The sequence below is a fragment of the Lampris incognitus genome, chromosome 8 (genome assembly GCF_029633865.1).
Source record: "Lampris incognitus isolate fLamInc1 chromosome 8, fLamInc1.hap2, whole genome shotgun sequence".
Lineage (NCBI taxonomy): Eukaryota > Metazoa > Chordata > Actinopteri > Lampriformes > Lampridae > Lampris > Lampris incognitus.
In genome coordinates this window covers 36,644,597-36,667,394 of record NC_079218.1, presented here as the reverse complement: position 1 = coordinate 36,667,394, position 22,798 = coordinate 36,644,597, and the positions used below count along the sequence as shown (strand labels likewise).

At 42.4% G+C, this 22,798-nt stretch overlaps 1 protein-coding gene across 1 annotated transcript in view; it reads left to right on the top strand.

The window, feature by feature from the left end:
• Positions 1-22,798, top strand: part of stk10 (serine/threonine kinase 10) — a 99,665-nt gene that overhangs the window by 14,705 nt on the left and 62,162 nt on the right. The window contains exon 2 of the mRNA XM_056284548.1: positions 11,858-12,022. Within this exon, the coding sequence (XP_056140523.1) occupies positions 11,858-12,022 (165 nt within the window). The remainder of the gene's footprint in view (positions 1-11,857; positions 12,023-22,798) is intronic.

The window sequence follows — 22,798 nt, the reverse complement described above, 5'->3', positions numbered from 1 at the left end:
CTCCTAAAGTCAAAATCCTGATATGTAAAAACCTTCTTTCCAAATAGAATAGTTTCTGTTTCTGGTTGATTTCCAGTTTTTGATCCAGATCTACTGGCTTTCAGCTGCCGAAACCAGAAGTACACTTCCATTGTCTTAGCGAGTGCACCTTGTTCAGGTGCTGAATGAGATGTCAGCTCTGTCATAGGCATTTGCCAGCGGAGGTCAGGTTTAACTAGCAGTTGTCATTATAGAGGATTTGAGAACCACATTCCTTGTCACAGACTCATGTATCTGTAGGGGTTTACGATGGGGCAAAGGTCTTACATACTCTCAGTTGAACATGTGCTCACACACCCAAATAAGGGTGCACACACACATTAGTATGCTCATGCGCGCGCGCACACACACACACACACACACACACACACACACACACACACACACACACACGAATTTATGCACACATAAACCAACCAACACACACATGAATTTATGCATACATAAGCAAACCAACACACATATACACACACACAAACTTGCTCTCTTCTTTTCACACCTCTCCTTTCTCGAAAGGAAGAAGATCTGTTCTAAACTGTCGGAACAAGGAGTATGTGGGTTTAGTTGGACAGTACATCTGTGCCATTTGGGTTTATACTGACAGTAACACTTTGTAAGAGTGTTTAAAAAAAAAAGAAGCACGTTTGAACGGCCTGTAGCAGCAAAGGTTTAGCCTGGAGGTGACTGACCACTAGGAGAATACTCCCCGTCCCTGCAGTTATCCGTCCCGTTGAACCCCCTGAGCCCCGGGACCAGTTTTACTGCCCAGTCATTTAAAAAAGAAAAAAAGAAAAAAGATGACTGCTGCCAGATATGAGACTTAGAATGTCATTGTGTGTCTTTGTTTGAAGGACCACTCTCTTAGAAGCCATTTTCACCTAGCATTAAGATACATCCTTGGTGATGGGAAAGCAATACACTTGTATTTATTCCCATGGAGGAAAATAGAAATGGATCCAAATGTAAATGCAGCCTTGATGCACTGGGGATGGATCATAATCTAATTGCTCAAACCACCTTGGGAAGTGGCTTGAGACACATCATGGCTTGTAGTAAACTAATCCAAAGTCAAACAGTGTCTCCAAAGTATGTGTGTTGTGTCTCTATGGCTACATTCAGGAGGTAGAATCTGGGGAAACGACATCAGTTACAACCTGGATATCCATCCATCCAGCCATTATCTGAACCATTTATCCTGCTCTCAGGGTCGTGGGGATGCTGGAGCCTATTTCAGCAATCATTGGGCAGCAGGCGGGGAGACACCCTGGACAGGCAGCCAGGCCATCATAGGGCCGACACACACACACACACACACACACACACACACACACACACACACACACACACACACACACACACACACACTCATACCTAGGGACAATTTAGTATGGCCAATTCACCTGACTTACATGTCTTTGGACTGTGGGAGGAAACCGGAGCCCCCGGAAGAAACCCATGCAGACACAGGGAGAACATGCAAACTCCACACAGAGGACGACCTGGGATGATCCACCAAGGTTGGACTACCCCGAGCCTCGAACCCAGGACCTTCTTGCTGTGAGGCGACCGTGCTAACCACTGCGCCATCGTACCGCAACCTGGATATACATAAGTTGCATAAATTGCAGAGTGTAAATAGGGGTCTTGGTTTACCAATATATATGTTGGTATAATTACATAGCGAACGTTAACCAAGAGATTGAGAAAGGGACTATTTTCATTGAAACATGATGCCAATATGGCAATTCGTCTTTTGGACAGACAAAATTACTGTTGAAAAGTGTGATATAGTATGATGTAGTTTCCAATACATTAGACTGCCTGTGTTGGCTTTGGTCCAACGATCCCATTTTTCCAAGAGTGGCGAAAAATGAGTTGCATGTTAGTTTTTTTAATGATAGGTAACTTCTCATATTTCCACAGCTACAGTGGCTTCAAGAAAGTATTCAGACCCTTTCACTTTTTGTACACTTTGTTTTGGAGATTTCATTTTAATGGATAAATTTTGCCCATCAATCTACACTCAATGGCTCATAATGACGTGAAAACATATTTTTGGAAATTTTTGCAAATTTATTAAAATTAAAAAACTGAAATATCTCATAAGTATTCAGACCCTTAATTCAGTACTTTGTAGAAGCCCATTCGGCAGCAATCACAGCTTCGAGTCTTTTTGGGTAACTATAAGCTTTGCACACCTGGACTTATATCCCATTCTTCTGGCTGATCGTCTCAAGCTCTGTCCGATTAGATGGGAAGCGTGAACTGTGAACTGCCATCTTCAGGTTTCTCCAGTGATGTTCTATGGAGTTTAAGTCAGTCAAAAAAAGTGAAGGGGTCTGAATACTGCCTGAAGCCACTGTAGGTTGTATTTCAGAGTTTAGGAGCCCCAATGTTGAGTGCTCTGACACCTTGACTTTTATCTGGAATTTGGCACATTCACCGCCCTTTATATTTTGTCTCTGTATCTTGGACAACACTTTAGTAAGTAAAGAAATAAAAGCTCCAAGATCAGGAATCAGGAACACTTTGTCATTTCACTTCATGCACTTGCGTCCATGAAACGAAAGGAAATGCCATTTCCCCCAGCCCACAGTAGTGCAACACAATGCCAAAAACACATCCAAAAACTACAAGAACACACATATCCAAACCAACACATCTATATAGCCAAACTAAACAAAAATTGACTGTTTAAGGGAACAACGCCAGTCAGGATGACTGTCGAAACCGCCGGCCTGCACGGGTTAGCAGTTAGCTTAGCCCGCCCTGCTTCCGCATTCCGTCAAACCGCCCTCGGTGTTTCCTCCTCGGGCGCAGCTCCGGGCAGGGGCCATGGTCCCTGGGCCAACCATACGAAGCAGACCAAGCTCTCTCAAGCCGATCCAGCGCCAGCTCTCCCAGCCAGACACCCTCGACACACCTCCCTCAATCCTCGCACTCCTCACGACAACATAAAAAACACCACAGTCAATGCCAGATGAGGCCACCGCCAGACCTCCCTTGGTGTTATCCGGAACTGCCGATCTGTATGGGCTAGCAGTTAGCTTAGCCTGCCCCACTCTCCCAGCCGATCCAGCGCCAGCTCTCCCAGCACATCAAACGAAGACAAAACTTAGACATGGACAAAAGACACTGCATGGACAGTACTGGATGAGGCTGTCGCAATGTAAATTTGTGCTGCAATCTTCCGACACCGACACCGGTGAGACCACTGCAAATGGTCTTTTATTTATTTATTTATTCGTGCAGCCATCTTCCCACACCGGAAGCAGAAACCATGTGAAACCATGTGAAAGCGGAAACCATGTGGGTAAAGATGTGTATGAACAATTAAAAGCGTTTAAAAGGAAATTAAATAAAATAATCTTGATAGCCCTACAACGAAGTGTAAACCATTTTAGAGACCTGCTTATATTGAAATGAAGCAATTTCTCCTTGTAGCTCTTGAAAGGATCCTAGATGCTTACGATATCATATATGCAGTTTGATATTGATGGCTCCATGGGATGTCAAAATTAGAATGAAGGCGTAAGGTATGCACACTAAATTGCTCCCACAAGCTATTTTATTTGACAACTTTTTTATCAGTTATATCTTTCTCAGGCCTGAGGAAGTTCTTGACTGTTTTACAACCAACTGGAAACCCAGTTTAGATCAGAAGCTCATCCTTAGGCCTAAGGAAGATCTAACTGATCGGAATGTTGCCGAATAAAGTAGCTTTTGGAGCAATTTAGTTTGCAGACCTTCTTTATTCTAGTTTTGCTATTTTTGTCTTGCACCTTAATATTTTCTGGATGTGTGCATACTTGGTTCCTTTTCCATGTGATGTCAAATCAGAGTAACTGCACACTTGGCTTAGTTTTGAGTGGGAAAACTCAAATGTAACCCAATACATCATTTCAAAAACAGACGTCAGCCCTGTATGAAATATCCTTCTCTACAAATGTTTTTGGCATTTCCCTTAATAAATCTGCCAATGTTGCACCCCTACTGACTTAACTGCCATGGCATGCAGTCCCGAATGCTTATGTGTCCCAAGTCCTTTTGTCCACAGACGTAACCCATGCAAAAAACAAAAACAAAAAAAAAACAAAAGTATGAAGGTGACTGCCTCCCCTGGTTAAAGACGGTCTGATCCTAATCTTTGTCTGGGGTAGGGCTGGACCCAAACATTCAACTATTTGGATTCATTTGGTAGGTATTCGGTTTTGAGATTTGGATATGTGGGTTTTTTGTTTTTTTGTTTTTTGTTTTTGCTACATGTAGACTATCAATAAATGTGAACTGCAGAATACATTTTGTCAGCACATTCTTTTTCTGTATTTATACTTTTTAATTGCACTGTTAAAATGTGGAAATATATGCCATCTCAGCTTGGACATTCCTCTCACTCACAGCAGTGACATCACTCTTCAGTTCACCTTGGCCGTTAAAGGGAAGACAAAATGCCGAAGACCTGAGCTCTGTAATGATGTCTTACATGCAGAAGACAACGTTAAATTTCAGTGTATGCGAGTACTGAGAAATGGCAATAAAGAAATTATAAATGAATATAAATCTTATAAATATAAATCTCAAACCTGTAATTTGTAGGAGTTAATATACTGTTTCTGTGCTTCTGCTTCGCAGCGCTTTGTTGGGCGTTGTCTCGGATTCAGAGCCTATTGTAATGAGCATTTATTTATTTATTTATTTACCGTTTTTATTTTTGGATTTTTTTCCCCCCTTTTTCTCCACAATTGTATCTGGCCAATTACCCCACTCTTCCGAGCCTTCCTGGTCACTGCTCCACCCCCCTCTGCCATTCTGGGGAGGGCTGCAGACTACCACGTGCCTCTTCCGATACATGTGGAGTCACCAGCTGCTTCTTTTTACCTGACAGTGAGGAGTTTTGCCAGGGGGATGCAGCACATGCACACCATTCCCCCCCAGTTCTCCTCCCCGCTGAACAGGCGCGCCGGCCGACCGGAGGAGGCGCTAGCGCAGAGACCAGGACACATACCCACATCCGGCTTCCCACCCATAGACACAGCCAGTTGTGTCTGTAGGGACGCCCAACCAAGTCGGAGGTAACACGGGGATTCGAACTAGGATCCCTGTAGAATAATCCATCCCTCCATTATCCAAACCGCTTATCCTACTCAGGTTCGCGGGGATCCCGGAGCCTATCCCAGCAGTCATTGGGCGGCAGGTGGGGAGACACCCTGGACAGGGCCGACACATTCACACAACATTCACACCTAGGGGCAATTTAGGACGGCCGATTCACCTGACCTACATGTCTTTGGACTGTGAGAGGAAACCGGAGCACCCTGAGGAAACCCACACAGACACTGTAGAATAACAGAATCCTTAAAAATTAATGCCTTTAGTTAAACTGAAAGACACGTGTTGCAGCACTGTTCTGTCCATCTCATTTGAGAATGGAGAAAAGTCTGGCTGAGTCATGTTCAGCCTCCTTGGCCGAAGCTTCGAATATTCGCTGTTGATTACCACTGATGCTCCGGAGCCCAAAAAATGGTGTCTGGGACAGCCCTAGTTTGGGGGAGTGGTTGTTCCCATATGTATTTTTTGTGTGATTTGTCTGTGGACAGAAGTACTTTAACACCCCCCCCAAAAAAACAACAAAAAAAACCCCATATATTTTCCAGGTGAGTAAGGGAAGCTACATGTTAATATGGTGTTAGCAATGGTGTTAACTGTTTAACTGTTGTATTGTTGGGCCCTGCTGTACCCGTGGTGCTGCACAGCTAGCAGAGCAGTAAGAGTGGGAGTGTCAGAGAGGAGGTGGATTGAGAGGATAGAGGGAGGAGTGAAAGTGACAAATCGGTGTGTACTGTCAGGGGCTTGTTAAATGTTTGACTGTGGTAGGAGGCCTCCTTTTGGCTCACACGGTTTAGACTTGTCACCTTCAGAGATTGTTAGATATGCACACACAGGCATTCATATGTACATACATACACGAAACATATATACTCACAAAACAATGTAAAAAAAAAAGAGAAAGTTTAGCAGGCATGCATTTGTTTGCACGCCTGCTTTGTTTGTCAAGATGTCTTCCCACAGAAATGCTAGGCATTAGACCCTGCTGTGGTCTTCGGTCTGAGAATCTAGAGGTCACTGGGTGGACACGCACACATGCATGCACGCACGCACACACACACACACACACACACACACACACACACACACACACACACACACAGTTTCAGTGTCACAATGATGAATCTCAAGTTATAACTAGCCAAGATTAACTCTCTCTCTCTCTCTCTCTCTCTCTCTCTCTCTCTCTCTCTCTCTCTCTCTCTCTCTCTCTCTCTCTCTCACACACACACACTGTCAGTACCACACTGATGTCTCATGTTGTAACTAGACAATCTGAATCATCTCTTTTACACACACACACACACATACAAACAGACTCTTGCCAGTATCTCCCATATAAAGAAGAATGAAGTGTTCTCGATTAAAATTGAAAAGATTCAAGTTTCATGATTCCCGTGGTTTTTGAATATACTTCATGATAGAGCCCAGAAAGTTGAATCAGTTAATATGGACACCATATTTACTGGGAGAAATGTTTCATCACTCGTCTAAGTGACTTCATCAGTCTCAGCTGACTGCAGGTATCCCCACCCTTATAAACACTACAGATGTGTAATGACCCTAATTGCACCTGTACTATTAATAAGGTTGGGAATATCTACAGTGAACTGATTCAACTTTTCTGGGATTTCTACACCTAAATTATTGAACGTGTATCGAGCTACTTTATGAAAGATATTCGCAAAGTGTACCCTCTCTCTAGTCATACACCCAAAATTATGGTTCAGATAACAATGTGAGTGTGGGCATACACTCATGTCCTGTTTATAATTTCCTCAGCCGGCTTTCGTTCAGCATTCTAGCCATGATATACAGATGTGTATGTGACGTTCATAACTTTGGGTGCATGTGTCTGAAAAGGAGCAGTTGAGAGCTCTCTCTCTCTCTTGCTCTCGCTCTCTCCCTCCCCCTATTAGCTCATGTATCTATCTCCATCTCACATATCTATCCATCTCTATCTCATTTTAATTTAAACGAACATGTTAACCTACATATGTGTGTGTATGTGTATGTTTGTGTGTGTGTGTGTTGGAGAGAGACAATCTCTGAGACTGTGTATACCAGTCATCCTCAAAGTCCGGACTCCGAAACAGATCTGGACTGAACCACAACTGTCGCCGGACTCTGAGAAAATTATATTTTTCATATGTATTTCATATGTATTATCTGCAAGACATTGCCACGGCGCAACGAGTCAAAATATCCGCTTTTTCCACTGCAAGCAGTGCTCCAAATGTCCGACTGCTCCACTGTCGGTGTGAGGATGTCTACTATGCTTTGGTTTGGTACAATCACATTCAGCGTCCCGTCATCTCCATGACAACGATGGGTTGACATGGCGTTGGGTTCACTGAAAGTTGACAACGCAGATTGAGTTGACAGCACAGCTAGTTTCGCTAGCAGTTAGCTTGTAGGCTAGTTTCGCCAGCAGTTAGCCAGTAGGCTAGTTTCATCAGCAGTTAGCTAGTATGCTAATTTCACCAACAGTTAGCTAGTAGCCTATATTTCGAACAAGTATCAATCAAAAATGGCATGTTCAGAGGTGTCCAGTAAAGGAAAATTCGACAGTGAAAATCAGCAATTCAAAGGGGAATGGATTGAAAACTATCTAACTATCTTCCTCCAACAAACATCAAACCGATGTGCCTAATATGCCAAGAAACAGTAGCTCTTGGCGATTTGAAATGCCATTATAAAACGGTTATTTCAAAGCAAACTTTCCTCCAAATTCAGAGCTAAGAACCACAAAAATGAATGGAATGAAATTGTCATATCAAGCTGCAAGCAGAATACTTGTTACATCTACAATGAGAAAAAGAAACAGTCCTCACTCAGCATGGCATGGGTGCAAACACAAGAAGCCATCTCTGATGCAGAAATAATAAAAGAATATATGACTGAAGTAATGGAGACCATGTTATAAGGCAAACAAAAAGGGGAAATGACAGGTAAAATCAAGTAAATCCCCCTCTCAGATTCCACAGCAACCAGAAGAACTGAAATACTGGCTGGCGATTTGATTTAACAGATTTGCGATGGACTAAAAAATGCACAGTGCATTTCCTTAGCTGTGGGTGGGTCCACTGACACCACTGAAAATGCTCAGTTTCTGGTGTTTGTGAGGCGTTATGATGAGGCAAAGGGGGAGTTTGTTGAAGCTGCATTGGGCCTGACAAACCTCAGTGGACACACTAAGGGGGAAAACATGTATGAAGCAACAATGGGGAATGCTGAATGAAAGAGGAATAGATTTGAAGAAAGTGGTGTCAAATTCTACTGATGGAGTTCCAGCCATGATGGAGAGAGAGAGAGGACTGGTTCAATGCCTGAAAGATCACACCCTGATTTGATATCTTACAACTGCATAGTCCACAAGTCTGTCTTTTGTGCAAGTCTTGGAGAAGTATTATCATAGCAACAGTGATGAGACTCATAAACTTTTTGAGAGCATCAGCTTCACTGCAGCATCGCTTGTTGCTCACATTCCTAACAGAGGTCAATGCAACCTCTGATGATTTGCTCCTGCACAACAATGTCAGATGGCTGAGCAAAGGCAAGGTGCTGGAGCATTTTTGGGCCATTGGGAAAGAGCTGTAAATTTTTTCTGTCAGAGCAAAAAACTGCTAAAGCAGAACAGTTCATGGAATTCATGCAAAAAGAAGAAAAGATTGAAGCTGTTGCATTTTTGGCTGATATAACGTCTCATCTCAATGACCTAAATCTCAAGCTACAGGACAAGAACAACACAGTGTGTGAGCTGATGTCAGCAGTGTGTGCTTTCCAGAGGAAACTGGAGGTTTTCAAAAGTGACCTACAGGTAAGCCTTTTTAATCTTTTCTACCACACACATTCCCTAGATTCCAATGAACACCTTTTCAATACTTCATCATACCCTTTTAAGCATTGGTCCTTATTCCTTTTTATTTTTTACCTACAGGTGGGATTGCTCCACTTCCCAAAACTTTTGGATCAGACTGAATGAGAAGAACATCCTCAGAATCATGTTGAATTCCTGGAGAGGCTGATTGTAAATTTCAAGACTTGCTGTGATGATTTCACATTAGGAAAACAAGTCTTACTGTACATCGAAAACCCATTTCTGGTCTGAAAATGTTAGAGTTCTCGGCATAAGCACAACAAATCTTCCCATGGGCCAGTGCTGCTTCTCTGCAAAGTGAATTGATTGACCTCCAGGAAAACCTTATAACTGCCTGATCCGTACCAGAAACTCTATTTGTTCTACGCATGTGTCACATTATTCTACACATGTGCCATGCTGTCACTGTTGGCTCACGCAGGTGCAAGCATGGTTAGGTTGAGGTTGAGGTTAGAACAAACCTGGTTTCTGGTACGGATCAGGTAGTGACAAACCTTGCACTGAAAAAGGCTGACTGTGATGCTGACCTTCTGGACAAAGATGGTTACTGCAGCTAATTTCCCTACTGCATAAGATGGCACTTCACATTCTCACAATGTTTGGCTCAACCTACAGCTGTGACTCTGCACTCTCAATAATGAACATGGTGAAGAACAAGTACCACAGCAGACTCACCAATGAACACGTGGATCAGCGTCTCTGCCTGGCCATCACCGTTTTGTGCCAAAGTTTAAAGTCTTGGCAACAGACCAAAGGTGTCACTTCTCTCACTGAGCAAGAGTGTTTGACACTATATATATATATATAAAACCATTTTCCAAGCCGCTTATCCTAATTAGGGTTGCAGGACGCTGGAGCCTATCCCAGCATTCATTGGGTGGAAGGTGGGGAAACACCCTGGACAGGTTGCCAGTCCATCACAGGGCCGACACATTCACACCTAGGGACAGTTTAGTATAGCCAATTCACCTGATCTACATGTCTGGACTGTGGGAGGAAACCGGAGCACCCGGAGGAAACGCACGCAGACACAGGGAGAACATGCAAACTCCACATAGAGGACCTGGGATGAACACCAAGGGTGGGGGGGCTACCCCGGGATTCAAACCCAGGACCTTCCTGCTGTGAGGCAACAGTGCTAATCACTGTGCTGCCCATATATATATATATATACATACATAGTGCCAAACACTACGTGAGATATTATAATTGTTTAAAAGCTTGACTAACCTTAATAAACGGACCTTTGTCTTATTGAAAATGTCTTTGTGGACCCTTGAGATTGTATTTGAGTACCCCAATGTATACTATTCTTTTATGGTAAATGATAATTAAAACAACAAATATGTTAATTTTGTGTGTGTGTGTGTGTGTGTGTGTGTGTGGCATGTATGTGGGCCTAACCTCAGAAACACTTCTTGGTTTCTGTGGTTTCTCCTTTTTCCAAATTGCTCAGAAAGGGCGTGGAGTTTCCCTTCCTGTCACACTTCTTAAATGGTGGTTATTTGACATTTTAATGATAGCCCTCACCTTTGTGTGTCACTCTGCCCTTGTTATTAAGTCGGGGCATGGAAGAGAGTCTTGCTGTGTCTGACTGATAGATAAAAGCATGCAAACACCATTTGGTGTTTGGAGTCCAAGAATTCGCTAAGTTGATGCTTTCAAATCTTGTCCGGTGAGTTTATTGTCAGTTCATCCAGTTAAATGGTTAACCACATTGTGATTGCAATTCTGTTTGCTAGTAAGTCTAATCTAATTTCCACATTTTCTTAAAGATAGATTTCATGAGTATTTGATTGTAATTTATTCTAAAAACAATTTAATTTTGATAAGTTTAACCAGCCGTGTAAATGAAGAAGCATAAAATTAGACTAGGGTGTTAGGCTTGCTAATTGTGGCTGACACTTTTGCTAGAACACAACCACACCCCATGATATCTTGTCCTTAAACTTCTCTGTACAAAGGAGCTTATTACAACTGCAATTCTGCAGTTCATTAACCATATTTAAACCAAAGAGTGAGGATTTGTGTTTTGCACATGGGCAGAATCTTTTTTTTTTGTTTTGTTAATAAAATATTATGAGAAGTAGTTGCAGCCTAACCTGTTAGCTTATTGAATGATATATTTCATTTTGACAGTCATCTGAACAAAGTAGTTGAATAACAAGAAAACTTTTGTTTTTGCTAAAATTGTCAACTCGATCATTTAGACTACACATCTTCCACCTATGATATTGTTTTCTGTGTGAAATTTAAATTTCTCTTTTCAAGTTTTGAAGTTAAGAAAAGCTACCTTGTGTAAATGACATACATGAATACATGGGGAATATGTGTGTCCTGTGGACAACAAGACTTGGACTATAAATCTATCTCTTGTACTTTTGTAGGATGAAGACCAGCACAACATCCAAAGTGTGTTGTTGACCATCACTCTGCACTTGAACACAATCGATAACCTTGATGTTCTATCTGAACAAATATTTAATACAATTCATTTCTAATCAACCAGGAAAAATAGCATGCAGAAAATCTTAGAGATGATTTCCCTCATTCACTTCTCTTAAACATTTGGTTTTCGATAACAACTGGTGGAAAGCTTTTCCTAAAGAAGACAGAAAAGTGCATACCTGTAGGGATATTTATTTGACTGTGACTATTGAATTAGTAATGATAGAGTAAAACAAAAGAAACCGCAAGAGAGATCTTAGGTGCTACAATCTTCTAGTTAAGGATTAAATCCTTTTAAGGCAGTTACATGTCACCCTGACAGTGGCAGAGGACCTGCCAAGATAAATAACATTTAGCTCTGGATTTTTTTTTTTGTCTATTCAGGCCAGGAACAAGGAGACGGAGGTTCTTGCAGCAGCTAAAGTGATCGAGACGAAGAGCGAGGAGGAGCTTGAGGATTACATGGTGGAAATTGACATCCTGGCAAAATGCGACCACTGCTACATTGTCAAGCTGCTCGATGCATTTTACTACGACAACAACCTCTGGGTGAGTAACGACATGGTGCAAAACATTATTATTAATACCTGCTTAATGACACTAGGTTTCCATTGGCGTGTTTTTAATGCAAACTTTTAAATTATGATTAAGGAAAGCTGAATGGAAATGACGCTTGGTGAAAATTGCAAATATCATTAAAAGGCTTGAGATGGAAAAGTTGACAAAGGAAAGATGCAATAAAGGGTGACTGAAACTGAATTAAAAAATAAATAGATAGATATGGCCAGATAGATATAGATAGATATAGTTTTTATTGTCCCGCAGGAAATGTATTTTCACAGCCAGTACATGTACAGAAACATACTGATAACTGCACCGCAACATACAGATATACATAGATACATAAACACATAACATCCATAAACACATAACATTCATGCACACTCACAGATAAGTTTAGCTCTATGCTAGGTCAGCGAGGCAGTTTGTTTAGTGCTGCTATGGCAGAAGGGACAAAACTTCTGCCAAAGCGAGCTCTTCTCCAGAGTCCTGCATCTGCAGCCTGATGGCAGTAATGTGTAATATACACTCACTGGCCACTTTATTAGGCACACCTGTCCAACTGCTCGTTAATGCAAATTTCTAATCAGCCAATAACATGGAAGCAACTCAATACATTTAGGCATGTAGACATGGTCAAGACGATCTGCTGCAGTTCTAACCGAGCATCAGAATGGGGAAGAAAGGTGATTTAAGTGACTTTGAACGTGGCATGGTTGTTGGTGCCAGACGGGCTGGTCTGAGTATTTCAGAAGCTGCTGATCTACTGGGATTTTCACGCACAACCATCTCTAGGGTTTACAGAGAATGGTCCGAAAAAGAGAAAATATCCAGTGAGCGGCAGTTCTGTGGGCGAAAATGCCTTGTTGATGCCAGAGGTCAGAGGAGAATGGCCAGACTGGTTTGAGCTGATAGAAAGGCAACAGTAACTCAAATAACCACTCATTACAACCGAGGTATGCAGAAGAGCATCTCTGAACGCACAACACGTCGAAACCTGAGGCAGATGGGTTACAGCAGCAGAAGACCACACCGGGTGCCACTCCTGTCAGCTAAGAACAGGAAACTGAGGCTACAATTCGCACAGGCTCACCAAAATTGGACAATAGAAGATTGGAAAAACGTTGCCTGGTCTGATGAGTCTCGATTTCTGCTGCGACATTCGGATGGTAGGGTCAGAATTTGGCATCAACAACATGAAACCACGGATCCATCCTGCCTTGTATCAACCGTTCAGGCTGGTGGTGGTGGTGTAATGGTGTGGGGGATATTTTCTTGGCACACTTTGGGCCCCTTAGTACCAATTGAGCATCGTGTCGACACCACAGCCTACCTGAGTATTGTTGCTGACCATGTCCATCCCTTTATGACCACAGTGTTCCCATCTTCTGATGGCTACTTCCAGCAGGATAACGCGCCATGTCATAAAGCTCGAATCATCTCAGACTGGTTTCTTGAACATGACAATGAGTTCACTGTACTCAAATGGCCTCCACAGTCACCAGATCTCAATCCAATAGAGCACCTTTGGAATGTGGTGGACCGGGAGATTCGCATCATGGATGTGCAGCCGACAAATCTGCAGCAACTGCGTGATGCTATCATGTCAATATGGACCAAACTCTCTGAGGAATGTTTCCAGTACCTTGTTGAATCTATGCCACGAAGGATTAAGGCAGTTCTGTAGGCAAAAGGGGGTCCAACCCGGTACTAGCAAGGTGTACCTAATAAAGTGGCCAGTGAGTGTAAATTGAGGGTGATAGGTGTCAAACACTATTGTGAGTGCAAGGCTTGTGATGGCTCTGTCGTTCATGTCTGAGAGATTGAGTGTAGGGCAGAGTTTACTGTCTAAAGTGAGTCTAAGATCATCATGACATATACACAATCAAGTACATTATAATACTGTCCTTTGTATTTCCTTATTTTCATCTTTGGACAGCAAGTATTATAACGAGGTATAGCTGACATAAACATCCAGTGATAATGTCCTTAAAGATTCAGTTCAATGATTTTAATTCAGTTAGACAATTTTTATTGTGGAATATTCATGTTAGAAGTGTCATTTTTATCAGCTTCGGAGGTATCATTTAATTTGTATAGCTGTTGTAGTGTGCTGTCTCTCAACATAAGAAGGCTTAAGGGGCGGGGCCCTGAGTTCACAAGATTCTTAATTGATAGCTAGCTAGCTGGCTTACTTGCATGATGTTGTTGGGTAACTATTCATAAACCAACCAAATGACAGTCTGATGATGACAGTTCATTGATTGTCTGATCAAATCAGTGTTTAATGATCTAATTTATTACCAGAAGCATAATGGTTTTCTGAACAGTTTAATTATATTGACAATCTGGAGGGATAGTTGGCAACAGGGCTTTAGTCATAGTTTCACAACAGCAGCAGCTCTAACAATTTGGAAAACTTTGAATTTACAAACCATCTGTTTAAAAAAATACATTGAGATTAGAAAACCGATTTTCAGTGAATTGGGTCTTTAGGTAGATCTCAGAAAAATCTAAATTTCTCTCTTGGGAGTTAGCACTTGTTAGCTGTTTTGCTAGCTGTTGTTGTTTGCCTTTTCTTTTTCAGAAAATCGCCTTTTCTTTTTCAGACTTTTCAAAAAAATGTCTTATAATTTTGCCCTATGTAAACATGGTTTGTGGCACACTTTAAAGACCACCTGAAAGGGCTCTGTGTTCTGCTACACTTTTTACATGCATGTGATGGTAATGTAACATGTGGGTCAGACATGGTGAACTTTCACAAATCTCTGCTTTGTGAAAGCCCACCTATGTGACAACAGACAGGGTATTTTAGGGAAAGAGGTCAGGGTTTACAGAGAACCAAAATGATAGTGCAATGTCAGAGCATTATCATTTATGACACTTGACAGAGACACTTTACAACATCATTGTAAAATGGGTGGAAGTGAGGACACATTTCTATGTGATAAGGATTTTGTACAGATAGCTTTGATTATAATTGGTTTGAACCTTGATGCATACCCGTGAGTACATGATGACCCAAGAAACACAAAACATGTTGATTGAGCTATAATAGGGCATGGTTAAATGGCTAAATGGATGAAAACTACATCTTTTTCCATAATAGTGTGTCTTGTAGCAACAAAACAGTGCTGTCAGTTTAACAAGGGAAAGTACTTCCCTGTGATGTTGTGGGTTCCAATCTGGTTTTTAGCCTTTATTTCATGTCTGCCTTGTATCCTTCCTGTCATTCTTTGAACTACTCACCAAAGCAGCCAATGGCATGAAAAACTGGATGTATATAAATATGATTTTTTTTTTAGTTTGCGTTTTTCTGTCTATCTCTAGCTATTTGTAATTAAAATATGTACTTCCTCATAAGAATATATATATTTGTTTGAAAAGACTGCAGGCAGACAAGGTGGTGATGAGTTGTGAAGTGTTTAGACTAGAACCAGTGAGTAGTTGCAATATGGCGGATATGGTCTGAGACTGCAACAATGATGGCAGTGATATATGTTAAAAGAGGACAGGAGGACTGTGTTCTCTCAGTTGTGTAATGTTTATCGACCAGCATCAATCTCTCATCAGGTTGTGCAGAAGAGTCTGTTACCCTTTTTCTTTCTTAAAATCAACATGTAGCCAGTGAGTGTGCACACTTCTCTCACTATTTGAACAACATTTTAACTAGTCAAACATTTGCCATGGTATCCAACGACGGTCAATGGCCAAGACAAGATGGTCAGTGGAGAGAAGTGCATTTAAATTCACTCAAGAATGGTGCTGTCTGGATGGAATGCAGCAGGAATTAAGAGCAATTTTTAGATTAATTATCACATCCGTAATGATATATTGTTTTAAAAAATGTTTTTTTTATTTATGTGTATCTGTTGTTGTTTTTTCTGCAAACCTTAGGCAGGCAGTGGCAAAAAACCTGAATGGAAGGGCTTAGACACTGGTAGCAACCTTAGATAATATCAAATGTCTCTTGCTATTCTACTGGGCTTTCATCCATAGTTTTACTGTACACGGATGTCTTCATGAGACATTTCCCAGACAGAAAATGGATTATATTAAAACCATAAAACAATTACTATAGTAGTACCCGTTTCTTTTTTGTCACATTACAGAAATACTATAGTGTGTATATATATATATATATATATATATATATATATATATATATATATATATATATATATATATCATACGGGCAGTGTTGCTATGATACAGGAAATACTTGAAGTAATTTTTTAATTTTCTATGGTTTGTAGTCCTTATTTGTAGGGCTGCTCCCTAAGTCAAACACATGTTAGTCGATGAGAGGAGTCTCAGTCGACCAAGTTTTCACTGGTCCCAGAAAGAAAAACCCAGTATGAAATGCTTAAAAAAAAAAACCCTGTATGAAACATAGGACAGACACAGGAAGTGGCAGCGCTCATGTCAGTCAGGGTCACACATTCACATGTACATGGCTGGTCCCTGGGGTTATTAGACTGTTTCTTTTAACAAAGCTGTTCCATTTATTATCTGTTTTATGAAGTTATTGTGTTGGTGTTACAAGTTCATAAGTTGTGTGATGTTATAGGCTACTCTGTTGAAATAAATTAACAAAATGTTCAGTCTCTTTGCTGGTTGTTGCGACACATTCAGAATTATTACCATCTTTGCTGGCTCACTTTGTGCATGTGCTTGTAAAATTCACATTTTAAAGGATAATTATTATGGTTTTGCATTTCTCTGTGATGTAGAGCAGTGTTAAAAATGTTACTTATGGGCGTCCGGGTGGCGTAGTGGTCTACTCCGTTGCCTACCAACACAAGGATCGCCGTTTCAAATCCCAGTGTTACCTTGGTCGGGCATCCCTACAGACACAATTGGATATGTCTGCGGGTGGGGAGCCGGATGTGGGTATGTGTTCTGGTCACTGCACTAGCGCTTCCTCTGGTCAGTCGGGGCGCCTGTTCAGGGGGAAGGGGGAACTGGGGGGAATAGCGTGAGGGGAATATGTGTGTCAAAAGAAGTGGCTGGTGACTCCACATGTATCGGAGGAGGCATGTGGTAGTCTGCAGCCCTCCCCGGATCAGCATAAGGGGTGGAGCAATGACCAGGATGGCTTGGAAGAGTGGGGTAATTGGCCAAGTACAATTGGGGAGAAAAAGAGGGAAAAAATCCGGGAAAAAAAAGAAGTTAATTATAACATTCTTTCTCAGCCCCGGAACTCAAACCTTAAATTCTGATGCAACCAAAAGTATATGTATATATACACACACACACACACACACATACATCTCTTAATATTTGGCTGCTCATTTGTTGAGCACTTTCATCAACACCATTGACTGTTTCCGGAAAAAAAAAATAATGTCATAAACGTGTGACGACTAGTCGACAAATGGCTTGGACTAACGACTACTAGCTGACTGGGAAAATCTTTGGTTGGAGACAGCTCTACTTATTTGTTTGAGTTCTTACACACGAGACCTCTTTAAGGGGGAAAAAAAAGGGAAACCTGACACAGCTAAATGGAATCTGAGAGGGAAACGTTGGTGACATTATGAATCGATGGTGACCTCATCTTAACCTTGAGGTTATCCAAAAGCAAAGATTGATTCAGTGGAGTGTCTTACATGCTGGAGTTATTTTGCCTCTCCCTACTCTCTCATTGAGGGAACTGTTAGCTCTCTACCTCGCTCTGTAATCTCCTCATCTACCTTGCCAAGAAAAATAATGGCGACCCTATGAATCATGCTGAGTTTGACATGGAATATCTTAGGAATTGCAAAACGGTGCAAAACTAAAGATAGGTCTTCATTTTCTCTGGCCTTTCCCGACCCTATAGCACCTTTTGCTGTTATCATAAACTCTCGAGGAATTTGGACAGTGTGTTTGTTTTGTTGTTTATATATATATATATATATATATATATATATATATATATATATATATATATAATGTCTTTTTATTTGCGATGACCTTTAATACTATAAAGGGTGCTGGTGATTGCTCAGCTGACAAACTTGAAGGAAACTGTTAAGTTGGGTAAAGAGAACAACCATATTTCATCACATCTTCAGAACATAAGAAGTTTGCCTATATGTATATGTATGTGCCTGTGTTACTGTATATGTATGCATGCCATTGTGAAAGCTGGGTCAGGGCGTTGGCTCTCAACAGACTAGACTGCTATGTGGTGAAAATATGATTTTGACATCATGTGTAGAGCTTATGGTTCTTCCGCACTAGTTTAAACCTCTGTGAAGTTGAGCTCTGTTAATGTTGTGAACAGTAAGTCATAACCATTCATTTGCACAACCCATTTCTCCGGGTCAGGTCACAATAGGGCCAACAGAGAAGCTCTGACATCCTTCTCTCTAGGAATTTCCACCAGCCCCTCCTGAGGGCTTGCCCGGCATTCCCAGGCCAGCTGAGAGATATAATCTCTCCAGCGTGTCCTGAATCTTCCCCCTGATCCACATCCCAGCTGGACATGGCTGGTATACCTCCACAGTGAAGCAGCCCTTTTTTCAAGAGGCACTCCTCTCATATCAAAGGAGCAGTGGCTTTATTTGAGGTCTTTCTAGATTTCTGACCTCCTCGCCCTACTGCACAGGGTAAGCCCTGCCACCTTGTGGTGAAATCACATTTCCAATGCTTGTTGTATCCCCAATTTCCCTCTTTTGGTTACTGCCCATAAGTTGTGAGCCTGTGACCATAGTTGTGTTGCAACCCAGAACTGTTTTCATGTCTCAGCTTCATCTACACCACGAGTCTGATACAGCTGCTGCATCACAGCAGCTGCTATGATTGACGGCTAGTCTCAAGATTGGTTTGACTTGGAGCTTTGACTTGGAGGTTCCTCAACTCTTCACCTGGGAGATCTGCCTGCTGAAAGGGGCGACTTGAAACCCGAGGAAGTCACAACATGTAGGACCTCGTCAAGACCCTACTCATGTAACATACGGTTGCTAACCATCCAGAAGAATCACCCCCATTGATTTCTCTGAGCCTTCAGACCGGTACTGAAGTTCTCGTATACATGAGTGAGCATGCTTTTGTGTGTGTGCGCCTCTGTTTTGTTTCACAAGTACAGTGAGGCCAATTCACTCTTAAGATGTTGCAAGAAGGTTCAGAGTATGAGTTTCTGGCAACGCCCTCTTCATGTGGGCATTCAACAGGGCAGTAAAAAGCTTCATGCTTCATTGCTGTTCTTGTTGTTTTTAACAAGTAAAAACATTGTGATTAAGTGACTGCAGTGCTTTAAAAGAAAGTTCACATTTCATGGATTAGATTCCCAAATGAATCCAAGGGAAAGCTATGATCCCTCGTGAAATCAACTAGAGCAGATTTAAACACAAGGATGATTTCCACTATGATGAATGCAAAGAAAATCAAAGCTTTTTCTACTTCACAATCCATGTTGTCTTCTGAATTTGTTTTCCTTCTACAACTAGGACTCTTCTTCAATCATTTGGGTACCTTATCAGCTCTCCTAAAACATCAGTTCAATGTATGCATGTCCACTCCAGATTAACCATAGTTTGTGCACACACACACACACACACACACACACACACACACACACACACACACACACACACACACATGAGTTATTTCCCAACCCTAGAAGCAGAGTTGGTCATAGCTGGAATTCCTGAGCGCTGTGACAGCTTGTAGTGTTTAGTAGTGAAAGGCCCGAGCTCTGCACACAACAGCCCTACCTTGAAGATCCAGGCAGCAGCTTTCCTGTTTGTGTTTCCGTATGTGTCATGTGCCTTTGAAATTTCAGGTTTCACTTTGTATTCTCTGGGTTCAGGTGATGTACGATGCAAAATGAACATCTTTCTCTGTCACACGACAGGGCAGTCCTTATCCGCCCTGTGAGAGGTATATTCCTGTTCTTCAGGACAAGAAACATACATTTAGAATGTTTTTATGATATTTCTGTCATATCTTTAAACATCTGATCGTTTTAAAGCCGCCAGAATACACATCCTACATTAGGATGTGTATTCTGACGGCTGCTAACAATGTGGCAAAGTGGCATTCGGGTGGCGTAGCGTTCTATTTCGCTGTCTACTAACACGGGGCTTGCTGGTTCGAATCCGGCTTGGTCAGGCCTCCCTACAGACACAATTGGCTGTGTCTGCGGGTGGGAAGCCGGATGTGGGTATGTGTCCTGGTCGCTGCACTAGCACCTCTTCTGGTTGGTCGGGGTGCCTGTTCAGGGGGAGGGGGTACTGGAGGGGATTGCGTGATCCTCCCACGCACTATGTCCCCCGGTGAAACTCCTCACTGTCAGGTGAAAAGAAGCGGCTGCCGACTCCACGTATTGGAGGAGGCATGTGGTAGTCTGCAGCCCTCCCCGGACCAGCAGAGGGGGTGGAGCAGTGACCGGGACGGCTCGGAAGAGTGGGGTAATTGGCCAAGTACAATTGGGGAGAAAAAGGGGGGAAAATAAAAAAACAAACAAACAAACAAAAAACAATACGGTAAAGTGAGTAACTTGATTGGAAATATCAGGCTGGCAAGTGTGTTGCCTCACTGCTGATTGTATGCCTGCTTCAAAAGCTGGAAAATTATCCCGGTGAATAGCAGCCAGGCCTCATGGCCCTTTTCCTACCAGCTGGAGAGTTGGGGTGAACCAACGTGGGGTGGCACTTGCATTCCAGTACCCAGCCACCCACCCGTCCTGCTTCTCAGAAAGAGAGAGACAGACAGACAGAGTGAGAACAAGACAGCCAGAGAGAGGCTGTTTGTTCCTGTTAAGGAACAATCCGGTCTTAAAGCTGGTCAGCCCCCGCAGCGTGAGAAACAAGGGCCCTTTAACACAGGGACAGCACTGCTGACATTAGCACACTGAAAAAAATGGACAAAGTGTGTGTGTGTGTGTGTGTGTGTGTGTGTGTGTGTGTGTGTGTGTGTGTGTGTGTGTGTGAGGGTTGTGAAAAATATATATATTTTAATGTATATCAATTCCAAATTTTTACAGCGATAACAGTCTCCAGTGTGCTACACATTCGGTGTCAGCTTGGCTGAAGCCACACTGGAGGAGTTGAAGCTGCTCGTCACCACCGCCTCCGTTCACTTTGGATGGGATGTGGCTAACTGCTTGGATAATTCGCGGCATAAGACAAGCTGGCGGTGCGGCGACAAAAAAAAAAGAAATCAAAATGAAAGTTGGAAACTTTGTTCCCATCTTCACAAGAAATGCGCATAGCGGCAACCAATCAGATTTCAGAAAAACAGCCGTTGTGAAAATTCTCTCCTTTTGCAAAATGTGAGTTTGCCTTTTTTCAACAATGTGGAGGAGAAACTGAGTAACTGTCGAGTTCTCCTGAACTGTATGACTTGGTTCTGTCCATGAGCAGACACACAAAAGAGACACTGTTTGGTGAAAAGTGCCAGAGATTGTGGGCGTTTCTGTGTGAAAATAATGTACAGAACGATCTTATCCGCATGCCACAAATACTATATGCGTTATCTTGGTTAGTTTTTGATCTTATTTAGGCTGTTTTCATTTATTTTATTTGATTTGTCCAGAAACAAAAATATACAACAGATTTATTTATTGACAAGACGACACGCTCACAGTTTAGCAAGCAGTCAGAATGAAGACAAGTTTTCATTTGTCTGAGATTGGACTGGCTGCTCAGGCTGTACCAGCTTCACTATTCTGCAGTTTATGTTCAAAAGATCCAAAGTTGCTTCATCAAGGGTTCAAAAAGACACACGCACACACACACACACACACACACACACACACACACACACACAGGCAGAGAGGCGAGAAAGAGTCGTCTCTCTCTCTCCCAAAAATCCCCAAATTCCCAGTGATAATAACTAAGATATTTTTCCACTATCAAAACTTTTATTCAAATTGATTAATGCAAACCTGTCCTTGGGTTTGCATGGAGCCCACAGGACTCTAGGGCAGCATGGCTCAGGAGGTAGAGTGGGTCGTCTAGTAATCGGAAGGTGGTTGGTTCGATCCCCGTCTCCTCCAGAGAGCATGTCGGAAGTGTCCTTGAGCAAGACACTGAACCCCTAACTGCTCCTAAGGAGCAGGTTGGCGCCTTGCATGGCAGCCTCCACCATCAGTGTATGAATGTGTGTGAATGGATGAATATGAGTTATACACTGTACAGCACTTTGAGTGGTCGGTAGACTAGAAAAGCACTATATAAATGCAGTCCATTTACCATTTTTCCACATATGTGGATGATGGCACAAATGAGTTAATGATGGCACAAATGAGGCGGCACAGTGGCGCAGTGGTTAGTGCGGTCACCTCACAGCAAGAAGGTCCTGGGTTCGAGCCCCAAGGTAGTCCAACCCTGGGGGTCATCCCGGGTTGTCCTCTGTATGCAGTTTGCATGTTCTCCCCATGTCTGCGTGGGTTTCCTCCGGGGGCTCCGGTTTCCTCCCACAGTCCAAAGACATGTAGGTCAGGTGAATCGGCCATACTAAATTGTCCCTAGGTATGAATGTGTGTGGGTGTGTGTGTGTGTGTGTGTGTGTGTGTGTCGGCCCTGTGTGATGGCCTGGTGGCCTGTCCAGTATGTCTCCCGGCCTGCTGCCCAATGACTGCTGGGATAGGCTCCAGCATCACCACGGCCCTGAGAGCAGGATAAGCGGTTCGGTTAATGGATGGATGGATGGCACAAATGAAGAAGGTTTAATCAGTAAATTAACATTGTATTCATATAAGACTGGAAAACCCTGATACTATTAATATTTTTCATTGTGGAAAAAAATTAGATGCTGGTAAATTGTAGCCTA